The sequence below is a fragment of the Xiphias gladius genome, chromosome 1 (assembly GCF_016859285.1).
Source record: "Xiphias gladius isolate SHS-SW01 ecotype Sanya breed wild chromosome 1, ASM1685928v1, whole genome shotgun sequence".
In the NCBI taxonomy this organism is placed as follows: domain Eukaryota; kingdom Metazoa; phylum Chordata; class Actinopteri; order Istiophoriformes; family Xiphiidae; genus Xiphias; species Xiphias gladius.
In genome coordinates this window covers 15,223,273-15,244,205 of record NC_053400.1, presented here as the reverse complement: position 1 = coordinate 15,244,205, position 20,933 = coordinate 15,223,273, and the positions used below count along the sequence as shown (strand labels likewise).

General features: G+C 43.6%; 2 protein-coding genes across 2 annotated transcripts; both read right to left on the bottom strand.

The window, feature by feature from the left end:
* Positions 1-824: 824 nt before the first annotated feature.
* On the bottom strand, positions 825-5,041 carry acta1b (actin alpha 1, skeletal muscle b). The gene is made up of 7 exons (XM_040154755.1): positions 4,944-5,041; positions 3,934-4,070; positions 2,989-3,313; positions 2,428-2,589; positions 1,745-1,936; positions 1,455-1,636; positions 825-1,302 (listed from the first exon to the last, which is right to left on the bottom strand). Exons 2-7 carry the CDS (start codon positions 4,060-4,062, stop codon positions 1,159-1,161), a joined length of 1,134 nt encoding a protein of 377 aa, XP_040010689.1. The 5' UTR covers positions 4,063-4,070; positions 4,944-5,041; the 3' UTR covers positions 825-1,158.
* Positions 5,042-9,444: 4,403 nt separating this feature from the next.
* Positions 9,445-20,759, bottom strand: abcb10 (ATP-binding cassette, sub-family B (MDR/TAP), member 10). The gene is made up of 14 exons (XM_040152494.1): positions 19,804-20,759; positions 18,484-18,690; positions 18,165-18,367; positions 16,992-17,126; positions 16,325-16,471; positions 15,406-15,541; positions 15,177-15,272; positions 14,358-14,567; positions 14,112-14,191; positions 13,733-13,913; positions 12,782-12,825; positions 12,449-12,483; positions 12,147-12,205; positions 9,445-11,978 (listed from the first exon to the last, which is right to left on the bottom strand). Exons 1-14 carry the CDS (start codon positions 20,237-20,239, stop codon positions 11,785-11,787), a joined length of 2,163 nt encoding a protein of 720 aa, XP_040008428.1. The 5' UTR covers positions 20,240-20,759; the 3' UTR covers positions 9,445-11,784.
* Positions 20,760-20,933: the final 174 nt, after the last annotated feature.

The following is a 20,933-nucleotide window of genomic DNA, read 5'->3' as shown; positions in this document are numbered from 1 at the left end:
CCTGTAGAGGATCCGTGGGGTGGTGTCGGTGATGTGGTCACGGGGGCAGGGCGCGCCACAGACGCTCCCAGCACACCCCTTTGTGCTGTTAGCCCCGACCCTGACCCACACCCGGATGGCTTGGTGAGCTTCCATGCATATAAGGTATGGCTACGGAGATGCCCTATTGTACACGAGGTCCGTTTCTTGTCTAAAGATGGTCTGGGGGACGGGACTGCGCTCAACAGGATTCGGAGCCGGGTGTCGGGTATCCCATGCCTCTGATCCGCTCGCTCTAAAGCGGAGCTGCTGCTGCTGCCTAGGCACATTCCTGGCAAGTCAAACTCCGACTGTTGGAGCTTGGAGGCGTCGCTTTTCATTACATCTGTCACCTATAGCAGCCCCGAAGCAGCAGGGGCTGATGGGACAGTGTGAGACCCCCCCCCACCCATTCAGCCATGACGCCCCTGTCGACCTCTATGAACTTCCCCCTTGCAGCCGATCAGCTGATTGGTTCATGTAGCTGTAGTTTGTGTCATACAGTAAGTGTGTTTATTTTGGCTTTTCCCGGGCTTAGGCCAATTGTTATGATGATTTCGATTCATTTTCTCCCCCCAATTCTCGCTGTTATTCCTAAATATTGAATTTTAAGATGACATCGTATTTTGATGGTTATATAGGTAAGTGACATCATAAATGGCACCTTTTAAATGCTAGATATCATCCAGATATCAGTATTTCCGTTGTAATTTTCACCAAAGCTCTTGTTTGCCATCCTCTCCAACTAGCCTCCCTCTACTAGGAAAAACAAGGCCAGGGTCAAAAATACCAAATAATGGACTTTAATAAATTATCAATATGTATATACACTTACATTCACATGTGTTGGGCAACATGTTGTTGTTGTTATTTTTTTTATTAAAGTTTTTTGGGTGGATGCATGGTTCAGTGGTGGTTTTTCACAGCCTTTCTCCGTGCAACACAGACAACAGCTACAAAATATGCACATTTTAAAAGGATAGAAAATGCATAAGAATGTCAACAGCGCAGACAGGCAGTCCATTGACAGCAGCGTGTTGCTGTGCCGCAGAGGTTGATCCTCCTCCTCGCTTGATCTCCAGACAGCTGGTGGTGAAAGTGATGGAGACGATGGAGAAGCTGGAGAAGAAGAAGGTGGATTTAGAAGCACTTTCTGTGGACAATGCTGGGGCCAGCCTCGTCGTACTCCTGCTTGGAGATCCACATCTGCTGGAAGGTGGACAGGGAAGCCAGGATGGAGCCACCGATCCATACGGAGTACTTCCTCTCGGGAGGAGCAATGATCTGGAGGAAGGGGGAGTGAGTTAGTAAGATGCCAGTGTCTAACACTGATTACAATTTGTTCAGTAGGTTCTTGTGCGTAATTGTCAATTTATGCGTAAAACATTTCTACCTGGGTGTAAACTTGTTTTTAGTTCTCATATTTGAGTAAGTACCTTGATCTTCATGGTGCTGGGGGCCAGAGCAGTGATCTCCTTCTGCATACGGTCAGCAATACCAGGGTACATGGTGGTACCACCGGAGAGCACATTGTTGGCGTACAGATCCTTACGGATGTCAATGTCGCACTTCATGATGCTGTTGTAGGCGGTCTCGTGGATACCAGCAGACTCCATACCTGGTCAGGTGAGAGGGACAAGTGTGAAGAGAGCGGCGGGTATTGGCACGAGGTCTCATATTTACGATGTAGTTCATTTTGAGAGAAATAAAGGGTTATCTGAAGTACCGATGAAGGAAGGCTGGAAGAGGGTCTCGGGGCAACGGAACCTCTCGTTACCGATGGTGATGACCTGACCGTCGGGAAGCTCGTAGCTCTTCTCCAGGGAGGAAGAGGAGGCAGCGGTGGCCATCTCGTTCTCGAAGTCCAGAGCCACATAGCACAGCTTCTCCTTGATGTCGCGCACGATCTCACGCTCGGCTGTGGGTGAGGGGACAAGTTGGTGAGTTATTATTGAGAGTGCCAAAGAGCAGAGACCACAGTTACCCCGCGCGTAATCACAAACGGATTTAGTGGTCTAAGTTACGGAAATGTCTGAAGCTGAAAAATGACGATATTGCTTTTCGTTAACCTAAATCCACGTCCCGTTTTCGCTGTGCTTGTTAAACACTGTCGGGCACAGCGCGTAAACGGGCAGTTATAGACCACACAAGCGGTCTCCCTTACTGTATTAATCTACACAAAGTCCTTAGCCTTTGCCTTTGCATGGTGTATGCGTCTGTGATGCTGTAGGTCAGGTTGATGTCAATTACATTTGGGCTATCATAACAAAACTACTGGCCAAAGAAAATCTAAAGTTTTGATAACAATTTAGATTCTACTTCGCCAAATAATGTCTGCCTAGAAATGTTGTTTTCTCCCTCCTCGGATGTTTTGTTGTTGTTGTTTTTAGAGTAGGCTGAGTTCCTCACCGGTGGTCACGAAGGAGTAGCCACGCTCAGTCAGGATCTTCATCAGGTAGTCGGTCAGATCGCGACCAGCCAGGTCCAGACGCATGATGGCGTGGGGCAGGGCGTAACCCTCATAGACTGGGACGTTGTGGGTCACACCGTCACCAGCATCCAGCACGATACCTGCAGAGAGGCAAGGAGAGGGTTTAGTTAAGTCCGCCAGGCAACAATGAGTCCTCAAAGATTCCAGCTTCGTGGGTAAAACTGTGGCTAGAGTAGGTGCGTGAAGGAGAATTTATAGCTACACACTGATGTATATATCATAAGGGCCATAAACGAGCATAAATTGTCTCAGGGAGGCGTGCGTAAAGTGCGTAAAGTGCGTAAAGTGGCGTGGGTGGCAAAATGCCCCATCAGAAGCTGAATTAATAGTATGTGTGGCAACTGTTACATAATTGTATTAGTTAGATTTGTCAATTACAGGCGACTCCATAATAACGGAGACTGATTCTATGTGTTATGTCTTTTTAGGAAGCTGCGTCTGTGTCATGAGTGGCAGCTGTTTGTCGTTGTCAGTCTTACCAGTGGTACGGCCGGAAGCGTACAGGGACAGCACAGCCTGGATGGCCACATACATGGCGGGGACGTTGAAGGTCTCAAACATGATCTGGGTCATCTTCTCCCTGTTGGCCTTGGGGTTCAGGGGGGCCTCAGTGAGCAGGGTGGGGTGCTCCTCGGGGGCAACTCTCAGCTCGTTGTAGAAGGTGTGGTGCCAGATCTTCTCCATGTCGTCCCAGTTGGTGATGATGCCGTGCTCAATGGGGTACTTCAGAGTCAGGATACCCCTCTTGCTCTGGGCCTCGTCGCCGACGTAGGAGTCCTTCTGACCCATACCGACCATGACACCCTGAATGGGGAAGAGAGGGCAAGATAATGGAAAGGTTAGCCGGGGACTTCAAATACTCCATAAAGAGGTATGACCTTCTTCTGGCCAGATTAAAGTCTTTGGACGGGCATGGTGGCCATTGCGTAAATGTGCCAAATAACAGCGTGGGTCACAGAGACAGACAGAGAGCAATTGTGTGGCTGTGAATTCATCTGTGGCTAATTTAGTCTCAAAGAGGCAAAGGCCACATTGCTGGAGGTGAAAGGAGCCAAAATCTCATGGCTCAAGATATAGGCTGTTATTCCGCGCTGTTATTGTAGGTTTTGTAGTTGCGCAAAAACTTCATCCTAAAATAGTGAAATCTCAGTTAAATATCTGGAATCACTCAGGCAGGACACCTCGGCCAAAACAGCGCACACCTGCCTGTACGAATATTAATTTTATTGTTTTAAAATTAGACCAAACCGAATTGTATTTCACTATATTGGACGATGAGGTTGAGGTGTGATGATAACAGGAACTGTGAAACTGCTTCACAATTACTGTTTGAAATTGATTTAATTTTTAAACACCCTATTGATCATTGCCAATTAGTCTTTCCTCGCTCTCTAACCCATGAGGGGCTTTTCGTCGCTGTTTACCTGGTGACGGGGGCGGCCGACGATGGAGGGGAACACGGCCCTGGGGGCATCGTCACCGGCGAAGCCAGCCTTCACCAGGCCGGAGCCGTTGTCGCACACAAGGGCGGTAGTCTCATCGTCGTCACACATGTTGGCTTCTGTAAGAGAGGAGGGGAAGAAGAAGATTTTAGTTCACTAAATCGAATCCACGCGGCCATGCAGAATGTGTGCGACAGAAATGGCTTCCAAACTAAAACCGATGCAACAGACTAAAAGGACTAAAAATAATTGTAACATTTACTGGACCACGACCGGGCTCGTGGCTTGCGCCACGCGTGTCCATGGCACACCGACACGAGGCCATTAGGACATACAAGCCCGTATAAACCTATAAAGTGACATGAAAAGTGAACGGTACCAAACCACAGTTTTCCTTCAGGTATCTATCGGAGTTTGGTCCTGACTAACACCAGTTCTTTATATTATTCTAATCTGTAAACCTGTGGAAATTGTAAGCAAAATCAAGCAGTTCAACTAAATCCACAAGCATTCTCTTTGTGTCATTATCACTTTCCTCAGGTTAACTATTTAATTGGTCTGAGGGCGCATTGCGGCGTCAGCATCTTTTCAGGATTCAGTGTTACACCTATGAAGCTGTTGAATCAGATCAGTCGATCTACTGAATCCGCTTCATCTCTCTATCAGTTTATCTATCCACAATTTCCAGACCTGATAGTTCAGATAAGAGCTTCTCGCGTCCAGCACCGTATTTCTATGACACCTGTCGGTCTGCTGGCTCCTCTCGGTCCTCGGCTACTAACACTTTACCCGTCTCCCTCAGGGCCTCTCCTACAGTCTAGCCTATCCTCCAGTGGAGTTGCACAATCTGGTCCTATAGGTCCTGTCCCTGGAGGTGCTGTCTAACTTCTGCCTCAGTGGACGCTGCAGCGGTGCTCTGGCTGTGGCCTATAGTCTGGTGTCCCGGTCTAGATGAGTGGCTTCGCGAGTGGCAGGTCCTAGCAGGGTCTTACCTTAGGAGTGTGTCTGCGGCTCGGAGAGAATGACCCAACCAGTGCTGCTGCTGAACCAGCTACAGTCCTCCCTTCGGCTCGCCCAGCTTATATACCCGACCTCCACCATTCACAAACCTCAGCACTGGCCCCCATCCCGGCCCTCTGCCATATTAGGATGCTGACAGGCCGAGGATGAGGAGTGGGTGGGAAGGTGCAGCGAGGAGGCGCGCCTTGCGGAGGGGAGGGCTGGAGCTCCGTCCATCAGGTTTCAGGAGGGGATCGGAGGTGAGGCCGCGCGCCCCCGACGAGGAGAGAGCGCGCGCCATATATGGAACTGTCGCTTTGACCTCCCATCGCGCCTCGCGGTCCCACCTCGAGGGCCGTATAAGGAGCGCGCGGGCCACTGGGGGGTTTCTAGGGGAAGACGCCAGTTGCTACCAAGCAGGGTTATAGATTTGCTGTTAGTAGGCCTCAGACAGCCTTAAAATGGGAAAATGCTGCCCTCATCTGAACAGATTTAGGCCACAGCGAGAGCCAGGACCCAAACTATTGACTGACAGGTCTACCAGGAACAGTCCCGCAGCCCTGGGGTGCCAATTAAGAGTTCAGTTGTCGGTCTAGTGATCAATACGAGCTAACACAAAATCACTTCATAAGAGCTGAGGACAGGCATTCTGTGTGTAGACAGTTATACGTGTGTGCCTTATTATTCCAGTCATACATTTTCAGTAATTTTAAGCAGACTATTTGTAGCTGATTGCATTAAATGTTGTAGCCTGATAGACCCCCCCCCCCCAAGCTGAGCCCATCACTTACAGTGCATCTATACACTGCAAGTGTATTTGTCCCCACCTTAAGCCTTATATAAATGTACAACATGTTTTAACAAATATCACAAAGATTAATGGTTAGTGTGCACAGAATAATAGCACAGATTGCATAGTGGAATCACAGTCTCAACTATGCTGTTCTTGCACACCCAAGACTGTTTTTTTGTTTTTTTATTTTTTTTATTTTTACATACACATATACACACTAGCAATTAGTTAAATTAACAACCTGCCACTGTGCAGATCACATGATCTAACATTCACACAGAATTGTCTGACCCATATTGAATGAATTAGGAGAGAACCTCAGAAACAACCAACAGCTGAAACCTGATCTGTAGGGGCTACTCTGTTCTGTCACCGGAGCAGTTGGATTAATTATAACTCTAATGGAGGAGGGGAGCTGGTGCGTGTGCGTTCGTCTAAGAGTGACAAATGGAGAGAGAAAATACAGTGTTATGTACATGCATGCACATGTATGCGTGTGTGTGCTGTGTCACGAGATAAAGCAGAGGAACACAGAGAAGTGTGGAGAAAAAGACAGATGTGCGGGGAGAGGTAGAGAGAAAAACAGGTAAATATTTGGGAAGTTAAAAGAGCAGAAGCACAGAGTAGAGACTGACACAAGAGTTCATTCAGATCTGAAAATGTGGGTTTTTCTTTCAAGACATTGGTTGTGTGTCTTTCTCATCTGCTACACAAAGAAAAACATGATCAATAATACAGCTGATTATAATTGCAAAAACACTGACTGTACCATATTGCCCTATTATATCATACCCTAAAGCTGGACTCACCATGGGAGCAGGGAAATGCTAACATATATATAGCCCTTCATGACCTGGATTCTCCCTATAGCACCAGAAACTGTCAGTGTGGATTTCAAGTGGTTGGATATGACATATTCACTGCCTGTGTAATTCATGGGAAGGGAAAATATGAAAGCTTTCTGCACTTTCTTTAATCATGCACTATTAATTGAAGAGAAATGCTTAGTTGCATTGATTGGCCCCTGAAGGTTTTCAATACTCTCTGCGCACTTAAAATACAGTTTTAACAGTGTACCACTAAATCCTGTCAGGAGGAATCCTACCGGGTTCAATAATGTCTAGAAAAACTGGACGAGAAGAGGGAGGGAGGAAAATCTTTGACGAGAGCAAATGGATAGGGCCTCCCTAGGTGCAGACTGAAAGTAGAGTTTGGTTGAAGGTGTGTGTGTGTGTGTGTGTGTGTGGTGTGGGGAGGGGGCAAGTGGAGGGGCTGCATAGCAAGGCTGAGCTACTTTTATGCACTTGTTGTGAGCCATTTTGGATCTGAGGGCCTGTGAAACGCCTAAAATGTAAAGGGGCTGGCAGTTGTTGGGGACTGAAGGAGGGAGGGTGAAGGAGGGAGGAGGTGAGGGTGGGTCAGAGGGGCCGAGGGGGAGTGGAGTCGAGAGGCTCTCCCGGAGATTCTGCTTGGGGAAAGGGGAGGAGGAAGAGGGAGGTGAAAGGGCGTGTGTAGCAGGTGGCAGAAAATACGAGTTTAGTTTGTCAGAAGGTAGCTGAAGGAGAGACTTGGGAGAAAGAGAGGGTTTTTTTAGTGTTTTGTAACGTAGATGTTGTGGTGAAGATGACAGAGAGGCACAACAGGGAACCACAAATACAATGTGATCATTGTAACCAGTACATTTTAGGAAGGAGAAGTGTACAGGGAGAGACAAGTGGATGATTTTTTTTTTTGTTAGGGCATTATCAGTCTTTATGGCTGCCTACCTGGCTAGCTATTCAGCTAGATTTCTTTTCTTTTTTTTTTTTTTTAACCAACACTCAGAGTGTAAGAATAGCACAAGCTTCAGTACCTGGAACCAATACTCTAGCTGTACATCAGTGTTCTGCCTCTTAAAGCATGGCAGCGTCTTCAACACGTGCAGTAGAGGTTTGGTGTTTTTCTTAAAGAGAGAACAGACAGGACATCTTGATGGAGATTTTATTTAGCTTGTTATCTATGCTGTTACAACGAAGAATGACTGAGGATACTTTGGATATTGTAAATGGAAAGGTAAAACTTAACACACTCAAGGCGATTAAATATGAGCTGTTTATTCAATTCCTGTTTTCCCTCATTTTATTATTGATGTGGTGCAAAAACTCAAGTTCCTTCCCTAGCGTGCACCGCTCTCTGTTGCTACGAATGAGGACAAACAAACAAACAATAGTGAAATGACAGGTGTTAGACACCGTCCCAGGCAATCCAAACATCTCCAAAAGCAAAAGTCTATTTGAACTGAATTTGTAGTAGAAGTTTTTTCTGCTCGATGACTGGCAGGAAACATAAGGGTTGGACAATGTTGACATATTACAGAGAAGCAGAGCAAAGAGAATGGGCCCTGATCAGCGAGAGTCCGTTTTCAAGTGGTGGGATGTCTCATATTGTGTCAGATTTACTCGACATAAAGTTTGGTTTGCTTTATGGAGCTGAAGACATTCTCCTCATATCTCTCTGCATGGTTTCCAACCCTGGGAGTTTGGCACGGTTGAGCTGAGCCAAAATGCAGCAATGTAACATGAATTTATACAGATTTTTTTTTTGTACTAAATTCACGTATTTTTTTCCCCAAGTTGTATATTCTGGTTTTTATGTTCCCGTTTTACAAACAAATAAGGCTCTATGTAATGTTTTCAAGTGATAAATAAACAGACGTGGCTTAGAATATTATAAGGCCAAAAGGGGTAAGAACCCCTTTTTCTGTTGTTCCTCAAATAGCCCAGGGTAGATACAGGGGAAAGTGAGGGGAGCTGCAGCACATGGAGCTGGAATTAGAAACCCACGCAGGGCTGAGCAGCACCTGGTCAGCTAAGCCGTCCTCCGCAGGACAGGAGCGCAACTGCTGCCTCTGCTGGAGGGGTCAACCCGCTGCTGAGTTGTACGGAGAATGCCACAGAACTGAAGAAGTCAGAGACACGAGGTACTGGTCATAGAGCTCAAAATGTCTAAAGGAATATGGCGAAAAGGATCTAAGCTCAAAGGCCTAGAGCTCACGGTTTCCCTTCACCGTGTACCAAAGGTCAAGAATGAACATTTATGAACATGTCTAAAGGGAGAGTGGGAGAGATTAAAATAAGTTTGATTTAAGGGGTGTTGTACAGCATGACTTTGTACCTGTGCCGTTTTGTCAGTTTTATAATCACTTAAAATAAAACCGCTGGGAATGATTTTAAATATCTAAATTGGTTTATTTATTAATCTTGATAGTCTCTGAACCTGCCCCTCAGGTGCACCACACACTTACAACAGAGGACAAGCTTCCCCAGGACTTATCTATGCGGCAGCTGATTGGGGCAGTGGGCATGAAAAGTTCGCCACACTGTCAACACAACCTACCCACAGCTGAGTTCACATTACTCACATCACTTCCACGAAGTTTTATTTTGGTATGAAGGACTGAACGAACGTGGATCCCGGGAACCGGCAGTGAGCCGTGAGAGAAGTATGAAGCAACAGCACCACCTACTGACAGCCTGACACACTGCACCAAACACACAGTTACTGATGGTCTTATTAAAATGTCAATATGTAAGGTTGAATGAGATGTGACTACCACTACTTTAATACTAGTGTACAGTGTCTGTGCCTAAAAGGACTAAACAGCCAAAATTTTGAAAAACAAGAACCAAAAACCTTTAATATTTAACTTTATTAATTATCTTTACATAGAAGTATAATAATTTAGCAAACACAAAACACATAAAAAAATCTATCATACATGTACATCATTTAGGTCATATTATTTATAACTCATAACATACAAGATAGCTGTCTTCTGTGATTTATAATCAGACATAGACCCATTATCAACTGACAAACTTTCAAACAACTTCTGCTGTTACCTTGGACCAGGGTGAGAGGTGAAGTGGAGGCAACAGGCAAATTTCATCTCAATCAAAACAGATCTTCTTTCTATTTAATATAATGGATCAGAGGTTTGGTACTGTCACCAATAGGGGGCGGAGGGACCACTGGAAACTACTCATACAACTAATTGAGACATGTGATATCCAGAGACGATGTTAATTGCATCATTTGAGGTGAAATTTGGTTTTGAAATGTAGAATTAGACGTGATGACATGAAAATCTATTGTGATTCGAGTAAAAAAACGATTTGCCTTTTGTAGTACAGTACAAATAAAGTACAAGTAAAGAAAATAAAACAAGAAGAAAACTGTCCATAACTAATCACCTTGTAACGAATATGTTCACTGATATACAGTCTACATACTGTAATAAATAAATATATAAAACCAGAAAGAGAGGACTATGGTATACAGACAATAGTATGAGACTATTCAAATGGCTGCTGGCCAATGATCAATGTTGTATGAATTCATCCTGACACTCCATGCATCACTTTCTCGTGAATGAATTGTGAATGAAAAGTTACATCCACAGTGACTTATGTTTCTGATCCCTATCATAAAAAAAACAAACAAACTTTCCAATTGGCATCAAACCCTCAGAGAAATGTACAACATTTGCAGTCTTGTCATAGTAGTCAAAAAAATTTTACAGGGAAAACTGTGGATTATATGCCGTCATATTTCTGTAAATAAATTCGATCTAACTGATGTACCAGAGAGTTCTTCCACTGTACTAACCTGTTTTAAAAATCAATGTTAGTGTTTGAGCCATTGAGAAGTCCTTGTGGTGACATAATCTGTTAAATGCACTTGGGCTGGCAACAAATCAAAAGTGTCCCCAGCTACACGGTACAGGTCTGAGCTCAATAAACAGAGGATGTCCAACATGTCCAACTGGGCTGAGTTGTTTCTGACACGCGAGTGTAGAAAAAACCCAATCTAGAATCCCTCCGGGGTGATGGAGAAGTAAGGCTCAAGGCATTTGCACGTCTGGTGTAGCAAGAAAAAAACGGCCACTCTAGACTCGCCCTGAGCGGTGAAGTGGGCATTTACAAGCCAAATATTTACTGAGGAGAATCGTTACTCCTTAGTCAGGCTCTCTAAGCCAGCTATAATATTTAGCTGGCTCAACAGCGCAGAGGCTAAAATGTACGTGGTTTAAGAGCTGTTTATATGGAATTTAATGCAGGCAAAGTGGATATCCTGTACACACTTACCAGTGAACAGCGCATGGAGGGGACAATGTCACAGACTGAGAGACTGGGTAAACAATATACAGTCAGAAAAGTTGTACAGCCAGATGTACAAGCTGTAATGTTGGTTTTCTGTTTTTCAGACCTTTTATATTTTAAAGCAGGAAGTGTAAACATGATGAGCAGCTGCTTCATTTGGCTTGTTTAAACTCTAAAACTCTGCACGTAATCTAGAGTAAAGTTAAATAACTTAATACATGGCGACAAATACATATGTATCCAACATACTGGACTGTTTTTGGTTTAGTTATGAAAAGCATAAAAGTGATCACAAACTAAAGTGTCCCACAGCAGAGAAGGAAAGAGAGATTTGTCATTTGCACCAAATTCATTCCGGATGGCTTTTCCCCAAAGCTACAGTAGTGACAGTGATTTGAATTCCATGTTGGCCGCGAGCCTCCAGTGTGAGGAGTGTCAGTCTTCAGCCTGTCTCCTTTTCACTCTCAGTCTCTCTGTCTATTTTATTTTTTCAGTGTAGGATTAGATATTTTCAAAATACAGCATCTTGGTCATGTCATTAATCTATGTTTCAATTGTTAGGGCTTCATTGTGGATTACCTTGTGTTTCCTTTCCAAATATCTCCTCATTTGATGCTACATAGTCAATAGTAGTGAAGGGACTCGAAATCCCTTTGTTTCTCAGTGGCTTCCACATCTCCCATCTGCAGTCCTCCTGTGGAAAGTTCTGCTTTCCTTCAGCTTTTTTGCATCTCTCCCATTCCAGAAAAAATATATTTTTTTAAAGTCCCCCCCCTCCCGTCTCTTAACACAGGGGGCATTTTAACCCGCTCTGGAGCAAAACTGGTTTTTCCCAGCCATTGATCTCACCTCCAGATTTCTTCCTCCTCCTATTCCACTTGTCTATACTCCCCTGTTCTCTCAGCGCAGGGCTCGCTTCTGTTCTTCCTGTAGAAATGCCTGCTTCTCCATCAGTTTTCTGAACAGTCCTTGCCTGTTGCCAAGAAGCTCTGTGTGCTGGCCACACTCGGCTACACGGCGCTGGTCTAGTACGGCCACGGCGGTCGCATTCTGGATGGTGGACAGACGGTGAGCAATGATCATGACTGTCCTCCCTGTTGATTGGGTGAGAAAGGCAGGACATAATAAGAAACTTACAGTCTCATTAGGGGGGGAAAAAAACCAAAAAACAAACAAAAAAAAAATACAGCAAACTACATTGAATGTTAGTTCTGTTCTTCATAAGTGGAAACAATATGAAAGCCAAAGACAGAAATATCTACCTTCCATCAGGCGCTCCAAGGCTTCCTGGACCAGGAACTCATTCTCAGCGTCCAATGCACTGAGGAAAGATGGCTGATTAGGATTTTTTTCCCCCCAAAATGACTGACCTAACATGTGTCTCCAACCAGTACAATGGAAACCAGGCCATCATCATAATTTTTTGAACAGATTTACAGTGTTGTAATGCTGTGCAGGCGTAAACAAAGTCAACAAGGATTAAGACAGTGAAAGTTTTGTAAGTAAAGCACATTCGTCAACTGATTCTACTGTAATTCTTTATAATCAGGCATGGCTCTCTCACCTGGTAGCCTCGTCTAAAAGTAGGATCTTAGGATTCTGTGGAGAGAAAACAAATAGTGTTATACTTACTAATTCAGGTTTCAGCAAAAAAGGAACGCCGTGAAGGAAAGCTGAGACTACACTACAGATCCTGGTTCCACTTGTCATTTTTAAAGCTATTTTTGTGGTTCAGTAAATAGAATGATTAGATTCTGATGAAGACAAACTATGAGCAATGACCAGCACATCCAGATTTGGATCACCCACCTGTCAGAGAGTGCAGATGAGAGGTATGACAAGAGCTGTGTTTTTTTCAGATGAGGATTGGAATAAACACCCATGCTGTGGTACTTACCTTGAGCAGAGCTCTGGCTATGGCTATCCTCTGCTTCTGACCACCTGAGAGACAAACACACAAGCTAAGTTCATTATGTTTACACGTACACACTGCACACAGGGTCTACAGTATGTTTGATTTGTATCTGTGCTCAGCTGAGTCCCTTCCACCAAATTAGCTCTGGCTCTTGAACTGTTTCCGTTCAGGATTCTTGGAACCTTTGGTGCTATCTGACGAACAAGCCCGCATTTCCACCGGTCTTTAGCAGAACCATTGTAATCAAGGATGCTTCACCAACGGAGGGCGATGCACAAAGCACAACAGAAGTAAACAAATGCACCAAGATGGTGGATCACATTGATTACCTGCAAGATTTTATTCTGTTATCAAAGATATTTGTTTTTTTTTTCCAAAAAACAAGAATGGACCAAACATTAATGATAAAAAGACATAAAAGACTATGACGTGCAAGACGAATCCTCTCTCTTTTTTTTTGGTTCCAGCTGGCAATATATTTTTGGTCGAAATGCTCTGAACAGTTCAAATTTGGGTGCACAAACCAGAACGGTTCCCGTTCCATGTTGGTGGAAAAGGGGAAAGTGTGTACTGCATGGCCAAGTAAAAACAAAAAAGGTGCAATGGGTTTTCATTTTCTTAATAAAAAAAAACCAAAAACATAACTGACTTATATTCTTTGTCATATAAAATACATGCATACAGTATATTGTATAATATGCAGTAAATAGTTATATTTTTGTGAAATTTCTAGACTGTTGAACAAAATTTGTTTTTAGTGCACAAATGCAATTTCTGAATTTGGAAATTTCCCATTTTTGTCAAATATGAGTTTCAGATGAACCCCGAAAAAGTAAATGACAAAATGAACTATTGGAAATACAGTTCCTTGCATCATCAGTGAAGTAGATGTTGTAATCATGATTCTGTTGTGTCTCTGCCTCTTTTCCTCACCTGACAGCAGCACTCCTTTCTCCCCAACTATAGTGTCAAAGCCCTTAGGAAAAGCCTGGATGAAATCATAGGCGTTGGCCACTCTTGCTGCCCTGTAAATGTCCTCTGTGGACACATTGTCTGGGTCCACTGCACCGTATGCAATATTATCCCTGATAGAACAAGAAAACAGCACTGGCTCCTGGGAGAGAGGTGGGAAAAGAGGAGGGGGAGAATGTGAGAAAGACTGGGATAATCCTCACGCAAAGATGCTTGATAATTTTTGGCCACTTGCAGTAAATTTAAATGCATGACATGTGTTGTGTGTCTGCCAACTTTATGTCTGTGCTGTGACATCTGTTGTATCGGATCATAAACAAGTTAAACATTCATTTATTACCTGGCTGACAGTTCCAATGTGACTCCTGAGCCAATAGGGATTGAGATCCCTGACGTCATGACCATCTATGGTGATGATGCCTGGAGAGCAGAGGATTTTTAAAAAAGGTAAAAAAGGTAAAAGAGGTTTAAAAAAAAAAAACAATTTGGTATACTATATGTGGGTCTTATCATTTTTAGTTTGTCATCAACACATTTTTAAGCATCTAATGACTGAGCAATAGCTGCACAAGCTCATTGCTCTCACCAGCATCAGGGTCGTACAGCCTGAGCAGCAGCGAGACCAGAGTCGATTTTCCAGACCCACTGGATCCCACCACTGCCATGATGGTACCGGCCGGGATCAGCACACTGAGGTTCTGGAAAATAGGAGCCTCCTTACGGGTTGGGTAGGCAAAGGAGACATCACAGAACTCTAGCCGGCCCTTCAGCTGGTCTGGAGGGAGCATCAGGCCTTCTGCAGAGGAACAGAGCACGAGGGACACAAAAATGGAACGATTATGTAGTTTAACTTGACAAGCATTTGACTGATTTAATACAGTGATAAAATATATTAATGGATATTAATACAAATAAGTAGAAGTAAAACAAATAATCATGGAGATAAAGCAAAAAAAGAGTAGTTGACACAAATATCATTACATCATAAAATATTAATTGTACATAATGTCTATTCACTGAGTAGACAAAAACACGAATATAAATTAAAGGCAAGAGATGTTTGATGATTTCTGTTGACTTCTGGTTTGCAATAACAAATAAAATCTTCACATTTTTCGAGCAAGCAGTGAATCTTTGAAAGTTGTATACCGTTACAGAAACAACCGCTGACAGTGAATATACATGTAGTTACACAGAGAGGTTAAGACCGCCATACACTTTGCTGTTAGCGGTAACGATCCAAGGAAATAATTACTTATCTACAATTCTACACAATTTTTTTTTTTTCCTGATACATAAATCATTGTAAGAAGTTAATGATGTGTTTATGGGACAAAAGTGGGTACTCATTGATGTGATGAGGTAATACTCTCCTGCCTGTGTGAGCATGTGTATGTGTACCCACCATTTAGAGGGAACTCAGGCTTTCTGTCCAGCAGCTCCCACAGTCGGGCTCCCGCTCCAAAACCCTTCATCAGCTCAGAGTAGAATGAACTCAGACCTACGCATCAAACAGAAAAACGCCACACTATTAGCAATCATACTGACAGTGCAAGCAGATGTACACAGCTACAGAAAGAGAGATTCAAATGGTAGGAAAGTGTACATGCCGGCACAGTATGTGTGGGTGTTACCTGCGATACTGATGCCCACCCAGAAGGTGTACATGAGGAACGATGAGAGCTCTCCAACAGTCATGTGCTGGTTGGCCATCAGAAGGCCTCCTTTGTAGAGCACTGACAGGATCATGATGTTACCACTGAGGCCAGTCTGAAACAGACACAAACACACACGCTCATTTGATTACTACATCTGACGTCATTGCTACTCACAGACACAGCCAGCAATGATTACACTGATTATAGCCTCTCTGGGCCCAAGCTGGAGAAGTTAATCTTAGTGCCACAAACTAAAGTCCACTGAGCAAGGACACAGACAAATTTTTATATTACTCTCTTGAAAAACAGCCTGGGGAAGGAGATATTAACAGAGTCTAATCGAATAAAATAGCAGAACAATAAATTTTACATTATCATACAGTCTATGGTTTTTGTTCACCCTGTGTCAGAGTGGTGTTCATTAAATTGTATGTTCATTTTGAAGGCTGTAGCTGGTGGTGCTCATGAACTATGCTGCATCATACTGAAAGGTGTTTCTCTCATATTCTGTCTACCATCAACGGGGTGAATTTAATACGTGACGAACACCGTGACATCTGAAAAAATGATAAAGAACACGAAGCGGAAAAGTCTTTTATGAGCTGCAAGGATTGCTAAAACATGCCATCGAGCCATTTTGTCACCTAATGTGTTACTGCTCCAACTGTTTAAAGTTCACAATTGGGCTTCTCTATTCTCTGACCATGTATGGAGGACTGGAAAATACTCTTTTTAATGGTGAAACATCATGCATATACTCACACGTCAGGTACTGTGGTATTGTAGCAACCTTAAAATACAGTGGCAAAATGCAGAAGCATGTGTGCAATGCCTCATTTGCTAACTGTGGATTTGGTTTGCATCACTGACAGGACACACACTTACACACACTTACCACTCCAAAGAAACCAGCTCGTAGCACAGCTTCCTTTCTGGCCAGGCTGAGGACCTGTTCTGCCTTCTGTGTGTATTTGTTGACCTCTGACAGCTCTTTACCAAAAGCCCTGACTGTCCGCATGTTGCTGATACGCTCCTCTGCCAGCTACACACAGACACACAGACACACAGACACACAGACACACAGACACACAGTTTTATTTGTACTTTATCTACAGGAAATTAGATTATCAACATAGCAAATTTACTCTGTCTGCATATTTAATGAAGTTACCAAAGGCAGTGTAACTTTCATATAAGATACACACCAACTAAGGGATAGACATAAACGGCATGGTTTCACTAACCATTAATATGAATTGTTGTTTTCAGAAAACATCTTCATTAAAATCATATATTGTAAAAGCAAAAACAATGGGTTTCTCTACAAAACAACTTTGGAATATTGTGTCACAGCTTCCTTGTTTTCAACTAGCACATCCTCAAAAAATGTCTTTTGAATCCCTGCAGCAAGAATGTGATGACAAAATACAAAAACATAAACAACCCCCCCCCCCCCAGTGTTCACACCATTTACACCCTACTCAAATTTCCCTCATATCCCACCATCCCCAGTAACTACATCTCAGCTGTGTCTTCAGTCTGTGTGGATCTTTGCTCGGTACCTGTGTGGCTTGTGCGAGTGAGTCCTGTGTGCGTTTGGAGATGGAGCGAAGGTATCTGCCATAGCCTACGGCAAGACCGGCCACAGGAGGAACAATCAGCAACACAAAGCTTGCCAGAGTGGGGGAGACATAGAACTAGAAGAGCAGAGAGAAAAATAGAGCAGTTATGAGAAAGAAAAGAAAGGAGAGGGAGGTTCACAACAAATGGCTCTGACCAGTAACAATAGTAATTATTTCCATTCATTTCCTGGAATGTTAATTACACCAGGAAATAATTTTACTTCCTTGTAAGGAAAACAAGTTGTCTGTCGTGAGAATGCATTGTTGTATTATTAACTCTGTATTTCGGAAAATAAAGTTGTCAAAGGTGAAAGAAGAAAAAAAATGTGTTTTGAAGAGGAAGAAAAAGCATCAGTTTGCATATGGTCAACAAGTCTCTAATCCATGAATGCAGCACGAAAGGCAGACACAAAACAGTGTAGAATGATGACAATAGGGTCAAATGAGAGTCATTTATATAATTAGCTCAGTAAGGAAATATCACTTTCAGGACCTGCTAGTCACAACTTTATATATCCACACCCACACCCACACACACACACACGGCAGATTTTGGCTGGGGTGTGGCACTTTCAACAGAATTTACACATTTCCTTGTATTGATAAGAAGTATTCTTGTGAACCTGTTTTCTGACAATCCTGTAGTCTACAAACAGTAATGTTAAGGGAAATTCTCAGCTCACATACTCACAGCTCTGAATGGAAAGATGCAAACAAACGTATCAGTAAATTAATTTACTGTCGAGTACGGTTCTGTACTACCTGCTGTATCTGTTGTTAAATGACTGAATGACTTACATATCATGAGCATTTGTAAATCATCCAACTGAGACTTTTATAACTGGAAGAATGTTACATTTCAGATTAAGATGACATTTCTCATGATCAGATGTGATCAAGGCAATAGACACATTTCAGAAGAGCTAATTATCTTTTTGTCTAATAAGATATTGAGCGTGTCCTTAGTTTGCAGTAATTGTGTTAAAAGTTTTTCATTTTCACCAGCACCTTAATACCTAATACATTTTTTCAAGTCATAAATGATGTCCGGTAATTCCCCATTCAAACCTGTCCTGACTGACCACAGCAAACCACTCTGAAGGACGTACTCACCATCATACTGACACCAGCAGCTGCCTGGGCAATAGCTCTCAGCCCATCTGACAGATTGTCTGTGACTGAGCGGCCCACCACGGCTGTGTCGGCCGAGAGGCGGTTGATGAGCTCGCCGGTCCTGTTCCTGTCAAAAAATGCCACTTCCTGTCTGAGGATGGAGGAGAAGACAGAGGTGCGGAGATTACGAACAATCTGCTGACCTGAAGAGAGAGGACAAAGTACATTAGTTAATCAGTGGAAAATTCATCAAATATTGATCATGCAGTGTAGTTTTTTTCCGACCATTTGTCTGCGCAGTATTAATCTCCCTCCTCACCTGAGATCTGCATGAGGTAGACTCTGGCGGCATTGGCTGCCCCACCACACAGAAACACACCCGTCAACATGATACACAACGATGTCAGGGAGGCTGCCATTGTCTCTGGATCTGTTCCTGTGGTGTAGATGGTGTCAATCACTTTACCCAGGAGGAATGGAGCTGACATGGTTACTGCACTGGAGACAGTTAGGAAGCCTACAGCAGCTGGGGTGGATAAATGAACAGACAGGAAAAAACAGAGGAAACCAATCAGAAATCATGGGCAAAGAAGAAATGAAAGGAAAAGATACACTCAGATAAATGACTATGGAAACCAAAACCAGAGTTACAAAAGGAAGTCATAATTTCAAATTTGCAAGGGGTTTTTCCAGCAACCCCTGATGAAATGTACTTGAGTTTGTGTTTAAACCAGAAAACTATTTTAATAGAGCTCTCGAAATGAACATCAGAAAGAGCTGAGAGTAGTATAGCGTCCTTTGCCAGGTAATGAATGCAATCTGACTAAATGTAGGTGTTTCCAATCTGGGAGAACCTGTCTCAGAACACGGTCAGATCTGATTACAGTGCAAGTAACGGCCAATGAAGAAACATTAGGGGGAGGGAAGATTGAGTATATGGCTGTTTATCTATTTTACAGACAGAGGATCACAGGTGGTGGCATGAAATATGGATACTGACTACTTGGGAGCTGATGGAGGGCCTCTGAAGTGTCAAAACCACAAAGTGCCCATTTCTCTGGCTTTTATCTCATACTGCTGTGGCTTTGAAACTGGAGGGTTTGCACAAATCTACAAATAAATCTTGCTTGAAAAACAGGTAGTTTCCTTTCATATACTGAATCAAAATCCATCCTCTTGTGTGGAAACTTACAATAATGCTGCTGAACAGCAGTTGTGTGCATATGCAAGATAACTGGTTTGGTTAAGGAAAAAATGGAGGGCATCTGAAAACTGTATTAAAGCCCCAAAAAACAAATTGGACTCACAAAAGGCAATACTTAACCCTCCACAACCCTTCACTTTTGCCTTTAATTGACAAAAAAAATGAAAAATTGGAAGAAAAAATAACCCATCATAATAAAACTGACAACAATACTGTTCACAGTAAAGTGAAAGCCTTTTGACAAGTTGACAGATTCTATCACAAGATTCTATCAGGGAAGCATCTAAAGGTCGGTGGTGGATGGATAGATGTTGTTTGTCATGGATATAACTCTACAGTAATGCAAGGGGACAGGTAAATGTAAAGGGGGACCTCAATGCCTTGCTACGTCCCCGAGGTCAGGCACACATACAGTATAGTACACACACAGTTTACCTGCCAGTCTCCATCTCTCCGGGTGAGCAAGTCGCAAAATCCGTTTCACGTCCTCCAGAGGGACCGTGCTAGGCGTTTGTTCTCTCTCCGTGTCCGTCTGGGTCTTCACTGATCCGGCCTGTGTGGGTGTGGAGGAGGCTGAGTTGTTGGCAAAGGCAACAGGTGTATGTGAGACTGTCCGTGCTCGGGCTGTCGACCTGGAGGTGTGTGAACAGAGTACAGAGAGAGCTCTGAGGGGGCTGCAGGGCAGGAGCGACGCGAAGGGCCTGGGTGTCGGACGGACTGAGGACTTGACCCCGGTCGACTGTGTCTTCCTCCGCAGGGAAGCTGAGAGGGTCAGGCGGTGCTCCAGGCATAACATCCTGGGCTGTGTTAGCCTTAGTTTGGATAAATGCACTGCGTGTGTGCATCCCGACATACGAATTAAAAGCCACATCGTTCGAGTTGTCAGCTACGTACTAGATACGAGCTAAATTAGACAAAAAAGTGAAGGAAGTATGGCATTAGGGAGATCAGTCAGATCCAGTGATAGGTGGCGTCGAGGTGTTTCTTGTTCAGTAAGTCCACTCGGAGAAACATTTTAGTCCCCCAGCCGTTGGGTCAACATACCGTCTCCATAGCCGTTGAGTCGTTGAGCTTGTTGTCACTTCATTGTCGAGTTTAGACCGTTATTGTCCGTTTTATCTGCGCCTGACAGCCGCCTATACCAAGTTATCTCTTATCACCGACCAGCTACCAACACCCTGCCTGTCACTGTCATCTGCCGCCCGATACTCAATATTTGGCAGGCAGGCCGGTGAAGTGGAAACCCAAGCAACACCAAAATCACTCCCAGAAATAAACCAAACGTTCCAGTTAAGACGCTGAAAGGGCAATAAGAGTAAAGGTGACCCTGGTGAGGCTCGCAGGTACACACGACTACTACTCCTCAACGAGGGAAGTCAATGGCTGATCACACTGGCTAACTTTCCCAGGCGTAACCAAGCAAACCCAGGGCGGCAATACCCAGCCTTGAATGTTTGTGAATGCGTTTCCAAAACATTATGCATCATTGAATTTGTACGCAAAGAACAAAGGGCTAAAGTTGTTTTTATTTAGTTCATACAAACACAATTTCCTATGTTTTTGTC

What these genes read in the sequence shown, in the direction of transcription:
- acta1b (XM_040154755.1), bottom strand. Translation starts at nt 4,062, where the DNA reads ATGTGTGACGACGATGAGACTACCGCCCTTGTGTGCGACAACGGCTCC. An exon ending in CTACTCCTTCGTGACCACCG is followed by an intron (nt 1,937 to 2,427) that starts GTGAGGAACTCA and finishes CCTCACCCACAG; the next exon opens with CCGAGCGTGAGATCGTGCGC. An exon ending in CTTCCAGCCTTCCTTCATCG is followed by an intron (nt 1,637 to 1,744) that starts GTACTTCAGATA and finishes TCACCTGACCAG; the next exon opens with GTATGGAGTCTGCTGGTATC.
- abcb10 (XM_040152494.1), bottom strand. Translation starts at nt 20,239, where the DNA reads ATGTGGCTTTTAATTCGTATGTCGGGATGCACACACGCAGTGCATTTA. An exon ending in CTGCTGGTGTCAGTATGATG is followed by an intron (nt 17,127 to 18,164) that starts GTGAGTACGTCC and finishes CTGCTCTTCTAG; the next exon opens with TTCTATGTCTCCCCCACTCT. An exon ending in CTTTTAGACGAGGCTACCAG is followed by an intron (nt 12,206 to 12,448) that starts GTGAGAGAGCCA and finishes ATCTTTCCTCAG; the next exon opens with TGCATTGGACGCTGAGAATG.